Source organism: Pseudophryne corroboree, chromosome 7 (assembly GCF_028390025.1).
Source record: "Pseudophryne corroboree isolate aPseCor3 chromosome 7, aPseCor3.hap2, whole genome shotgun sequence".
Taxonomy (NCBI): Eukaryota; Metazoa; Chordata; class Amphibia; order Anura; family Myobatrachidae; genus Pseudophryne; species Pseudophryne corroboree.
Window position 1 is genome coordinate 446,209,904 of NC_086450.1, and position 13,668 is coordinate 446,223,571.

General features: G+C 46.5%; 1 protein-coding gene across 2 annotated transcripts in view; it reads right to left on the reverse strand.

The window, feature by feature from the left end:
• Positions 1 to 466: 466 nt before the first annotated feature.
• The window catches only part of RNPS1 (RNA binding protein with serine rich domain 1), a 76,950-nt gene continuing 63,748 nt past the window's right edge, over positions 467 to 13,668 (reverse strand). For both annotated transcript variants that reach the window (XM_063935000.1, XM_063935001.1), the window contains 6 exons: positions 6,529 to 6,684; positions 6,137 to 6,316; positions 5,663 to 5,765; positions 4,025 to 4,178; positions 3,464 to 3,608; positions 467 to 2,704 (listed from right to left, as the gene is read on the reverse strand). In XM_063935000.1, coding sequence (XP_063791070.1) covers positions 2,605 to 2,704; positions 3,464 to 3,608; positions 4,025 to 4,178; positions 5,663 to 5,765; positions 6,137 to 6,316; positions 6,529 to 6,684 — 838 coding nt within the window. In that variant the 3' untranslated portion in view covers positions 467 to 2,604. The remainder of the gene's footprint in view (positions 2,705 to 3,463; positions 3,609 to 4,024; positions 4,179 to 5,662; positions 5,766 to 6,136; positions 6,317 to 6,528; positions 6,685 to 13,668) is intronic.

Genomic DNA, 13,668 nt, shown 5'->3' on the forward strand with positions numbered 1-13,668 from the left:
CATGCTGGTATGTGTAGTTCAGCAACAGCTGGAGGGCCGAAGGTTGCCCATCCCTGAATTAAGGGATCCAGATGAGGAACATCTAAAATTGGGAGTTACACGCAAAAGAAACAGGTTTGTGACAGGAACGTATCTAATGGATTATTTTTTTAAGCTTGTGTACCAGATGTATAGATTGTAATTCTGTTATTGAAAGTGATTTATAGAAGGGAGCGCCCTGTACGATTGTTACGAATTTGTTTCTAGAAGTTTGAAATTTGGGGCCTGGGAATAACACCTAAGTAACAATTGTTAGGGCAGATCCCGCTTGCACACCAAAGGGAATCTTATTTTTTTTTTATATACAGTTAGCGATCTACCTAAACCTAATGTGTTGAAAAACACCGTTAATGAATGGATTCCGTGAAGATCCCATCAGGGGTCAAAATCACAGCTTTCAGGTCATTACAAAAATTAAATGCAGGCGTCACACCATAAATCTTGTCCGTTTATTCCAGCTTGCAGTTGACATATATGGAACAGACATTAAAAAACCTTAAACACTACAAAATAAAAAATAAAACATCCAATGTAAAATATCAACTGTACAAGTTACACCTTCAGCTTTTCATATCCATAGGAAGGTCAGAACTTAATGCAACTAAGAATATTAACCCACTCGCTGCCAGTAAGCTGTGCTCCGTGAAAGCTCTGCAGTACTCAGGCAGCCAAGAAGCTGCGAGGGGTATAAAAAGAACCTCAGAGGGTTTTCCCATATTACACACCAATTTCACTGAATAGTTCCATACTAGCAACAGTACTTAAGTGGGGGTCACTTCCCTGGGACGCCGCCACAGTACTGGCACCTGCGTTTGGCTTCTCACAGGAGGACTGACCAGCACTTACATTTAATGTCAAATTATTTAAAAACAATGGTTTGGGCCACTTGGATCTCTTAGTATCAGATAACCCTGGGGGGCTCCAGCACCTGCCAACCACACTGGTGTCTGCAATTCTTCATTCACCTTCCATGGTCATTAAGTGTCCGGTCCCGCAGTGTTCTGACCAGGGAACCTCAGACTTGTAGTACGACGATCAGGTCTGCCGGAGCAATATTAAAGGACATCGCAATGAAAGGCATCCCCAGCAAAAACACTGGGTAGCTCTGTAAAAGCAGAATCACCACGGTGCCGGCAGGACAGCGGTCCCCATTCACTCTACCATTACGCTAGAAAGACACCCCTGACACAGAAAAAATTGCTCGCCAGTTCCACTACTGCAGGTGTTGAAGAAGCAATGTTATGAGGTTTTAAATGCTACAGAAATTCAGGACTAAGATTCATCTTTATCTATTGCAGATGGCTCAGTAGCCAAAGGACGTCTCCATAACACAAAGTAAACATCAGAGGAAAAAGCTGCCCGAGTGGGATCAAGTCATTTCCATTTTGCAATCCATTGGCATAGGTTGGGATACATTGGCGCATTGCGACTTTATAGCACATGTCCAATTATACATCCCAACAGGCTTTTACCGTACATTGGCAGCAGTTACTACCGATCCCCTAACCCACTGAGCGCAACAGCACTGGGACACGCCTATCTCTTGGGCGCACAAAGGAACAGTCCCGGCTCTTATTGGATTAGTAGCAACCTCAACCCAACACACATATCGGGTCACATTCTATTTAATAACTTTCTACCGTAAATAATATTTTGCTGCATACTACTAGTACTATCACAAGTCACACCAGAGTTCTGTGGCGCAGCGCATTTACAGTCATGGAACACCAAAGAGACTTCAAATACCCTGATATCTTCCTGCTAGTTGTACATAACCCCGTATGTTTTGTAATGAAAGTCACTGTTCCTTATAATGTTACTATTCCGTTATAATGTACAGAGTGAAAGCCAATGTGATGACACCACAGCTATGCAATAATGGCAGCACATATATAGCTTACAGCAACTGCAGTGTAAACCTCATAACGCTGCTTCTTCAGGACCAGTTACCCTACTGTGCATTTGTTTAAATAATACTTTGAAATATGCAGTATTATATACCGGTGGTAAACGTGATCCCTTTGAGAATGGTGCCTATTATAAACTTGGTCTGGCTGTTAATGGTCTATATTAATCCGGGGCTAGCTTGGGGTACTCCAGCCATTGCCATTGGTTAAGCCCGGTATATACAGTCTCGCATTATGCGTTCACGTCGTCTTCCTTTTACACATAACTTAAATCTCCGTCCTGTAAGCTCTGAAGACAAACTAATTTAATAAATTCAGAGGGCATTCTTGGACTGACTTCTCTAAGGCCTTGGTAGGACCACCAGCAGGAGGTCAAGGCTGTTAACTTGCCAACCTTGAATTAATTGGTCAACAAATGTATATTTTCACGGTGTTATTGAGCTTCAACTTTTTCTACACAAAAGTCCTTTATCCCTGTACACTTCATACTGCCTTTGAGACTCTGACAGGACAGCAGTTTTTTTTTTTAAATGGTTGTGTGGTCCTGTGAAACAGTCCTTGATGCGGCTGCACTGTCAAATGAACGTGGTCGGCATCTTGTTGTTGCGGTCTGGTGGGAAGGGGTGGTTGCGACAAAGGGGGGGGGGGAGATAACCTTTCACCGCGATGAATTGGAGCTGGAGCGGCTGCGGTGACGGCGGCGTGCAGGGGATCGCGAGCGGCGACGGACAGGGGAGCGGCGACGAGGGGAGCGGGACCTGCGGATGGAACAGAGTGTTATCTGCTGAACCAGACATCAGAAACTGGTACAAGACACTACAATATACGGGACAGAGACTCTCTAGCCACCACCTGTTACTGCAGGCGGCCTGTAACCGTATTCGCTGGTTCTCCACTTAATGACAGATTGCCCACCACTGGAATCATGCACACTAGGCCGGTAACGTAACAGATTTACCGATCCACTCATTGAAACACATATAAGCAGGGGGCGTATACTGATTATGTTTTGCTACATCACTTTCAAATATATTATAAACAAAAAAATGCAACAATAAAACATATACTATGTAAGCAAAGTTATTTTCCCAGCCGTTATTCTCTCAATATTCTCCCAATAAACAGCAGAACTATGACTGCATTTGTCTCTATAAGGAAGAACTGTGGAAAGCAAATGATCTGGCAAGAGCGGGCTGCTCAGCTGCCTGGTTACAGAACAGCCTGCAGAAGTCAGGCGGTGATGATACCGGCAGCACAAGACAGATAAGACTGCAGATTAGTAGTAAGGAATAAAGGAAAACCACACCCTATGCTGGACACACGTGCTTAGAAATTGACAGGTGCTTCTCCCTCAGAACAGAACTGGGAGAATGCGGCGGATTAACCCCTGAAGCCATTACAGTTAGAGCAGGAAAGCGGAATGGAAAGAGTCAGGGATAAATCCAGAGAGTGCTATGCAGAGAACACAGGATCAGAGAGCGTGCACAAGGACTGGCACAAAAGGAAGTTTGCACTACCTCCTCCTCATCCGCGGGGGAGAGCGACGCCACATAGGGGGAGGGGGTAACATCCGACGAGGAGGGCTGAATCTTCGAGGCATTATCCGCACGGGCCGTGGGGTTAGCACCGCAGACGCTGTGATCTCTTGTCCATCAATCTGTCCTGAAAGAATTATACGGAAAACATAAGATTATTCAGCATGTAGAATGGCAGATGTAAAGTAACGAGACCCGGCCAGCGGGAACACTCCAGATTATGGCGACTATACGAATAGCTAATAAACTATAGATTTACTTCCTACTCATCAGTTATTACATTCACACATCAATCTAGTAAAGGTAAATACCAGCGCTTCCATACATTTTTTTTTGCTGATACTAATTTTCAGGGAGCAGAAAACCCTGTTTGAGAGCTACAGATAATTAGCTATTAATTGGCACCAGGTATATATCCTCCTTAGTAAGGAACAAGACAATCATTAAATTAAGTGACACAATGCTACTTGAACATATATTTAGTGATCCTTGCCCCCATTTCTAAATCAAGCTCCGTCTGATCGGACATCTTTTCCCATTTACCTCCATCCATGTGTTTTAAGGCCTTATCTGCCTCGTCTGCTGCCTCAAATTCCACGTAGGCGTAGCCCTTGTTGAGGTGTGGATGTAAACGGTCTATGGGAAGGTCGACCATCTTAATCTTCCCATAGGTAGAAAAGATCTCTACAATGTGGTCCTGGAAGACATGATAGATCTGTAGGTTACACCAGTGTACTCCTAATACTACACAATGTGGTCCTAGAATAACGCCATACAGAGCCGCATGTTACACCAGTGTACTCCTAATACTGCACAATGTGGTCCTAGAATAACGCCACACAGAGCCGCATGTTACACCAGTGTACTCCTAATACTGCACAATGTGGTCCTAGAATAACGCCATACAGAGGCGCATGTTACACCAGTGTACTCCTAATACTACACAATGTGGTCCTAGAATAACGCCATACAGAGCCGCATGTTACACCAGTGTACTCCTAATACTACACAATGTGGTCCTAGAATAACGCCATACAGAGCCGCATGTTACACCAGTGTACTCCTAATACTACACAATGTGGTCCTAGAATAACGCCATACAGAGCCGCATGTTACACCAGTGTACTCCTAATACTGCACAACGTGGTCCTAGAATTACGCCATACAGAGCCGCATGTTACACCAGTGTACTCCTAATACTGCACAACGTGGTCCTAGAATTACGCCACACAGCCGCATGTTACACCAGTGTACTCCTAATACTGCACAATGTGGTCCTAGAATAACGCTACACAGAGCCGCATGTTACACCAGTGTACTCCTAATACTACACAATGTGGTCCTAGAATAACGCCACAGTGCCGCATATTACACCAGTGTACTCCTAATACTGCACAATGTGGTCCTAGAATTACGCCATACAGAGCCGCATGTAACACCAGTGTACTCATAATACTGCACAATGTGGTCCTAGAATAACGCCATACAGTGCCGCATGTTACACCAGTGTACTCCTAATACTGCACAATGTGGTCCTAGAATAACGCCACACAGAGCCGCATGTTACACCAGTGTACTCCTAATACTGCACAACGTGGTCCTAGAATAACGCCACACAGAGCCGCATGTTACACCAGTGTACTCCTTATACTGCACAATGTGGTCCTAGAATAACGCCATACAGTGCCGCATGTTACACCAGTGTACTCCTAATACTGCACAATGTGGTCCTAGAATAACGCCACACAGAGCCGCATGTTACACCAGTGTACTCCTAATACTGCACAATGTGGTCCTAGAATAACGCCATACAGTGCCGCATGTTACACCACTGTACTCCTAATACTGCACAATGTGGTCCTAGAATAACGCCACACAGAGCCGCATGTTACACCAGTGTACTCCTAATACTGCACAATGTGGTCCTAGAATAACGCCATAGAGAGGCGCAAGCCACAGCTAGATTACACACAGAACGTGATCAGTGTAGACTGCTGCAGAAGTAGAGACACTACAGAGGGGAGGCATGAGGTGTGCTGGATGGCAGTACTGCATGGGAACTACAGGTGACACATACGACAATAAAGCCTCTGCTTGCAGCACGGTGCAATGCTTCATTGGGTATAAGACAAGTCTTTATGACCTCAAACAGCCTGATAGAGATGAGTGAATCAGTCTAACCTTGGTGACGTTCCTCGTCAGCCTCCCAATATGCAGCTTGGTGGGTCTCGGGCTCGGACTCCGCCTCTTTCGCTCCTTTTCATCACGTTTCGGCTGTTTGGATCTGCAAATAAAACATTGTCAGTAGCTACAGTACCCACCCCCCAAACAACTGAAGATTCTATATGACTATCATAGAGCCCAAATAAACCTTGTCGCCCCTCTCTCCCTTTCATTACAAACAGCTATGCCTTTATCCACAGCTCCAAGATCCAGAGCCAAAGGGCTGATAAAGGATATACCATTTAGCATAACACTACACAGGTTCATACATATGCATGTAACATAGTAGCCGCAGTGTACTACTAGCTTATTTATGTATCTGAAAGATCTAATGTGCCATCGGGATGATAGGCTCTCTTAACTCCCAGCCCCCACCTCAGCACTGCAGAAACCTCTCAAGTCCAAGGAGTGACGACAGGCTAGAATACATACTTGGAGCGAGAGCGCCTCCTGTTGTCATGCCGCCGGCGGGATGGGCTCGGGGAACCAGAGGAGCTGCTGGAGCTTGAACTTCTGGATGAGCTGGAACTTCCTGACCGGCTTGAAGCAGATGAAGAGCTGGAGCCTGAACTTGACCCGGAGCTGGAACCCGAAGATGAGCTGGAAGAGGAGCTTGAGTGGGAACGACTAAACAGATTAGACAGTGCACGCAAATCAGAGACGGCGGGGGGAGTCTAATCTGCTCTATGCTGGAAATCAGTAAACAAATAACCACGCTACAACTAGCATCGACAGGGCAAGAGACTAGTTCATAAGAGATCCTAATATACTAGTGGTAATCTAGGGGTGAGGAAAAAGTGACTGGGTGACAAAGCATAATGTACCTGCTGCTACTGCTGCCACTAGAGGCGCTACGCCTCTTCCTGGTCTTGTCCCGGCCACGGTCTTTTTCCACCACCTCTTTGCCTGGTGCCTTTTCCTTGGCCCGGTCCTTAGCTTTGTCTTCAGACCGTTCTTTACGTTTGCTGGGAGACGGAGCCCTGGGAAAAAATTAAAGCGTGTTCCTATTACACGGGTGCAGTACAGCACTTGTTCCATACATGCAAAACATTACACGATCACAGAACTTGTGTTATTCGGGTGGCCGTCCGAGAACGTCTGCATGAGGAGGCCCACTGTGTCTCTATAAGAGCCTGCACAGCAGTCAGGGCTCACCTAGTGACATCACCAATCACTTAGCCTGGATCAGGCTGCAAAGGTGCAGTATCGAATGTAGTTATGACTACCAGATGAATAGTGATAACAGAGCGAAAAGTAACAAGTGACTGAAACTAATGGCACACAGACACTGGACCAATGGGAACACGGCTTTGGCAACTGTCACAGCAATTATCATAATCACCTATCAAGTACAACATAAGTTTTATCCACATTAAGTGACCGTGAGTCAGTCATCTCCAGATGACATCTGCACCTCAGGTAGCAGCAACAATAGGCTTTATTCTGTCACCAAAAATCTCCACACTAATCTAAAGTTACATCTAGAATATATGCCAGTAACAGAGGTTGGAAAGAGGTCATACTAACTATTGCACGACAACACAAAGGGGGTCATTCTGACCTCAATGCACGCTGCAGTTCATCGCCGTGCAGCGATCAGGTCAGAAGTGCGCATGCTGTCGTTGACTAGCAATCGCCTCTGCCTTTCGCTGGGCGGAAGGCGGCGGCACAGCTGCGTTTGGCCGCAGTTTTGTGGGCGCGTTCCGGCCAACACAGGTGTGGCCGGGCCGTGCGGGGAGCAGACCGCAGCCGCTGCAGCGACGAGTAGCTCCTAGCCAGCACGCAAAAGCTGCGCTGGCCGGCAGCTACTACTCTAGTGCAAAAGCATCACCGCTGTGCGATGCTTTTGTACTTCTGTGGGCCTGACATGCAGGGCTACGATCAGGTCTGAAGTAGGCCCAAAGACCACTGATCTCCAAAACAGTATTTGAAGTATTGAGAGAAAAATAAAAATGGATTCCATCAGACTGGGCAGACACAAGAGTACATGACAAGTCTGGAAATCCATTCTCATACAGAAGACAAGTCCGTATTATTCTGGCATCTGTCCTGCATAGTAATGCCCAGAGCCAATGCACTGACACCAGGTGCTGCACAGCCGGCAGGAAACGTGAGCCAATGCTCGTAATGAAAGGGTGCATTTGGGTAATTAGTACATTTTACCTATTTCAATGCAGATGAAGACATTATGCAGAAGCAATTGATAATTTAGGACTGCACATGACAAATGATTTGGGGAAACTCTTCTTCACGTTCCTACCATCTTCTATACAACCCTGACACATTATCTGCTCCTCAGGGCTGAACAAATAACAGGAACCATGTAGGCCCAAAAAAACTTTCCTATATATTGGGAGCAATTTTCTATTGATGTCAATGGATGTCCATCTTCCCTGGCAGTGGCCCTTATTGCAGGGGTGGCCAACCATTCAGAGACAGACAAAAAATGTTGTTAGGCACATGAAAGAGCCGACATCGATCCCATTTTTACATGCGTGCATTCGGATGTGGCCCTGTGCCTGCTAGACCCTGCCCCTGGTATAAAATACACTGAAAAATCCAGAACCACATAAAATACAAATTTTAAAGTCAGAACCAACATAAAATACATTGAAAAATGTACCTTCCACATAAAATAATTGAAAAAGGCAGATTCACATAAATGCACTCCAGCTCCCCCATGTGTCACTCCAGCAAGCTCCCCCATGTGCCACTCCTGATACCACCCTCCTATGTCACTCCAGCCAGCTCTGTGTGTCACTCCTGCCAACACCCTCCTGTGTCACTCCAGCCAGCAGCTCTCCCATGTGTCACTACTGCCAGCATCCTCGTGTCCCTTCAGTCAGCTCCCTCATGTGTCACTCCTGCCAGGACCCTCGTGTGTTATTCTAGTTAGTTCCCCCTTGTGTCACTCCAGCCCACCCTCATGTGTCACTACAGCCCCTCGCAACTCATACCATTGCAGCAGCCCCTAATGTATCCACTGTTTGCTGGCGAGTGTCTCGCCTTTAGTATCTGGCTCCCACAGTTCTCAGTCCCCGTAGTGCTGCTGCGTGTCTGGCTGGAGTGCAGCAGTTTCCGGGTATGTTGTGGTCACATGATTGTGTGTGTCGGGAGCCACATTTGAATAAAGAAAGCCGCATGAGGCTCAAGAGCCACTGGTTGGCCACCACTGCCCTATTGGATGAAGGAGAAAATTAGTTGCTGCGATCAAATAGGTGCCGCCCCGAAATAGAGAAAAAGCGCCCTTTGCAGAAGTTGCAAATGCATCGCAACATGCGGGCTGATCGCAAAACCATATGCAATTACCGGAACATAGGAAAAACCTTCTATCTGCGCCAAGCAAAGTCATCAACAATTCTTGCGACAAGAGGCTGGAAGTGGTCATCACTGACGTCAGATGCCCCCCTTAAAAACGCCTGGGCACCCATGCGTTTTTTTCAGACGCACCCAGTAAACGTCATGTTTCCGCCCAGAAACGCCGGCTTCCGGTCAGTCAAAAGTGCCTGCACTGCGATCATGTGTATGCATTTGCTGTTGCAAATATTACCAACATGTGCAAAATGCGAATCACGTACATGAGCAGTCGTACAATAATCGGCTACATCGCGATTCGCAAATTTTGCAGTCCTTACTGAATAAGGTCCATAGACCATTCATCCTTGCAAGTGTGAGAGGCTCAGTGGTTAGAAGGGATGCTTACTGGCCAATCAGCAGCAAACCAGTGAGTATTTCATTGGAGCCTGTCAGCTGAAGAGGCGGAGCAATATCAAGACACACGACAATTGGGTCTACTTACTAAGCCTAGTAGAAAGTACCTAAATCAGCTCCTAAATGCCATCTTAGAGGGTGTGCTTGAAAAAGGAGTTAGGAGCTAATTAGCTGGTACTTTATCTCTGTCCACTTTCTCTCTCTCCAAGGCTTAGTAAATAGACCTATGGTCACAGAGTACCCATCACAACTCATGTAAGGGAGCACCAAACCCAACAAATCCTGGCTCTAACCGGAAGGAGATGGAAAAAATAAATTGGTTCCCCTTGGTTGTCTGATCACAGAAATCATGCAGGCTCCCTCGAGGCACTAATCGAAACTGGGCTTGGACGGGTAGAGGGGGAAGAGCCAGCTACACTTCTTAAAAAATGTAAAGTGCCAGGCTCCACTCACCCACCCATCTATACCCGAGTGTATAATGCTCCAGTGTCCCCCAGTGGATGAAGGAGAAAAACAATATATAAAATATATACAATATTGTCGCTATTTGCACCAGTGTGGAAAACTAGTGCTACTTTGTATTCCAGTTTTGGGTTATAGAGGCAGAGTAACTGATGTGGTAAACTGTCCAGGTTACTAAATTACCCAGTCTCGATTTTTGTCTACTGGGAACGCTTACCCATAGAGTGCGACTTGTGTGGATATCTCATAACAATGGGCAATAGGCTCAGCAGCAAATGGGTTAAGAAAATCCAGCAGGCTCGTAAGCTATGCACTGTGTGGTGCTATATGTTGGTGGGATCCGGTCTGAAGATCGACAGTATCTAGGTCGACAATGTTTAGGTCGACCACTATAGGTCGACAGTCACTAGGTCGACATGGATGGAAGGTCGACAGGGTTTCTAGGTCGACATGTGCTAGGTCGAAAGGTCTAAAGGTCGACATGTTTTTAAAAAATGTTTCTTTTTTTTTTTAATTTTTTCATACTTAACGATCTACGTGGACTACGATTGGAACGGTAAAGTGTGCCAAGCGAAGGCACCATGCCCGAAGCATGGCGAACGAAGCGAGCCATGCGAGGGGACGCGGTGCACTAATTTGGGATCCCGGTCACTCTACGAAGAAAACGACACCCCAAAAAAAACTCATGTCGACCTTTAGACCTGTCGACCTTCCATCCATGTCGACCTAGTGACTGTCGACCTATAGTGGTCGACCTAGATACTGTCGATTTGATGAACCACACCCATGTTGGTAACACAGAATACAACACTACGGCACCCCAATAGGTGATATCTCCCAATGCCACCGCTCGTTCTTAAGCGCATCCAGTTTAATGTCCCTGTTTCGGGGACAGACCATATGGACTGTATGCAGCATAAACACAAGAACTACACATGCAGGTGTGCAGACACTCCCTGTATACTGCACCCCAAATATACACCATATGTTGCATCCCGCAGGAACAGTGTGAGCCCGACGTCTGCTGTATACGCATCTGATCTGGTAAGGTTTCCTCTCCTTTCAAGCAGATGTGCCTCTTTCAAGCGTAATGGAGAGGAATTATTTCCTTTCTTTACTATATTATCCTTGAAAGCATTTTTGGACCCAACAACCGGCACAAGCAGGAGTGGGAGCTGGGCACCCCCCTAATGGAGGTTACTGGGCAACCATTTAAGTACACGTAACAAAACAACAAAAATAGGATTTTGGTACTTACCAGGTAAATCCTTTTCTTTGAATCCATAGGGGTCACTGGAGTACTCTTGGGATATGGACGGCTTTAACAGAAACAGGGCACTGAATATTTAAATTTAGTAACACTCCTCCCCTTCATATTCCCAGAGTACCTCAGTGTTTTTTACTGAGCCGAACAGGAGCTATAGAGAGGTTGACAATGGAGAATTACATATAACATAACGGACAACAATAAAGTTGACACATAACGTTACTGACAACTAAACAGTTGACACCATAACCAATAGAACTTGAAAATTTGAACCAGTCGGTGAGAATGTGTTACCATAAGATCCCCTGAACTTACCACAAACCAGGTAAAACTGCTCTGTGTGGGCGTCCAGTGCCCCCTATGGATTCAAATCAGGATTTTGGTACTTACCGATAAATCCCTTTCTCCGATTCCACAGGGGCCACTGGAGTGTAGTTACAATGGGGAGATAGTAGGTGGTATTGGTAGCTGGCACTTTAAAAATTCTCACACTGTGGCTAGCTCCTCCCCTACTATCTCCCCTCCAAGCCAGTCTACGTTAAACTGTGCCCGAGGAGAGCTGTAATAAACAAACCGTAAGGTAGAGGAGGTTAACGACGCCCTGTAAACCAGGCGAACACAAACTAAACCTGGAACAGAACCTGACAAAAAACCAGGCTAGCCTGAACCCAACAAGCAGTCATATGGTGATCTGCAATCGTTAATCAAACAAAAATCAGGAGAAACAGCGCTGGGCGGGCGTCCAGTGGCCCCTGTGGAATCGGAGAAAGGGATTTATCGGTAAGTACCAAAATCCTGATTTCTCCTTCATCCACTAGGGGCCACTGGAGTGTAGTTACAATGGGGACGTCCCAGAGCTCCCAAAAAACGGGTGGGAAAGCGCTGAGAGTCCTGTAAAAACTGCTCGGCCAAACAGTGATGCAGAGGCCGTAAAAGTGTCAAACTTGTAGAATTTGACAAAACGAATGTCGGTTTGACCAAGTAGCCGCCCGACAAAATATTCATGGAGACCCCGCGGGCGGCTGCCCACGAAGGTCTTACAATGCGCGTAAAGCGCGCTGAATTGGAAAACGGAGGTTCCCTAGTAACCGCCAAGAAGACTGTCTGATGATCAGATGTATCCAACTGTCCAGCATATGCTGGGGCCCCGGCTATTTAGTACGGGAGCATCGTCCAGAGCAAAGAAGAAAAAACACTTCATCGAATAGCCTGAGACCTCTGTAGAGAGAGTTGACGAGCCCTGACAACATTCAGAGAGGATTGAAAACCACTAGTGTCAGATTTATATGAAAAATGGACCTCCCCTCTGGAAGAAACGACCGCTGAGGCCGAAGCCGAGCCCGGGGAGTTGCCAATAGAGTACTCCCTGAACAAGAGGCCGAACTTACGGCCGCTAGGCTAATCTCATTTGGAAGAAAAGCGAAAAAGGCAGAGACCTAAAATTCCGGTCAGTGTGGTTTGAAGCGCAGCGGAGCAAAAAACCTCCCAGAGAAACCAAAGATGAATGGTAACTGGAAGAAGGGGGAAAAACCCCCTTTTATCTTCATTATGTTCCATAAAGTTTTCCCAAAGTGGCAAAAGCGAGAAGAGGTAATAGACTTCTGAAATCGGAGCCCAGTAGGCCTAACCGAACTAGGGAACTCCTCCCTTCTGAGGTCTCGTGAACAGTCACACGGGTAACCGAAACCAGTGTAAAATTGAACAAGGAGAAAAAAAAAGGAGCCTGTTGAAGTAGACAGTCCCGTCGAGGTAGGAGCCAAGGCTCCTCTACTGACAACAGGCGTATCTGTATCTTCAAGTCATGCGTGGCCCAACCAGCGCCACCGAGAGGACTAGCACGCATAATCCCCTCCTGTGTTACTGAACATGAAGTAGAAATAGAAAAGGAGGCAGGATAGAATAACCAGAAAACTCCCCGGAGCCCTGAGGGCCTCCACGGCTACTGCCGTCCGAGAGTAATAAAGGGTTAAAGAGTCAGTCAGAACGCCCTGAGGTCGATCCGAAATCTCCGCCCACAGCGGACCAGCTGACAAAACTCCGGGGCATGTTCCCTCACCCAGGAGTCTGACCTGGTGGCTTGATCTGGAAACAAGATTGTTGTCCCCCGTTCCGAGAGGAATGGAGGCGACCACTCATTACGTCGCAACTTGACTGAAGAAATAGAGTCTCTGGTGCCGAGGAATGAAAAAACCTCTGACGGACCGTGTTGAGAAACGTCTATGCGGAGCATAAATTGGATCTGTGTCGAATCAGAAGCTCGTGGATCCTCCGGATATTCAGAAGCCACCTAATGTACAGAGTGGGATAGTAGCAGTAAATTGTCCCATTAGGGAACCAACGTCACCCACTGCCCTTGAAAAAGAGTTATTCTGTTATCTTCCTAAACTCTGTGGGAGCGGAAGAGAGAAGAGTAGAGGACTTACAGTGAAAATGAGAATCCTGTTAAGGGGGAATCTGAGAAAAGCCTGTCCAACGGAAATCAGTAAACAGGCATCTCTGAAGACAAGGGACACGTAAAACTCCC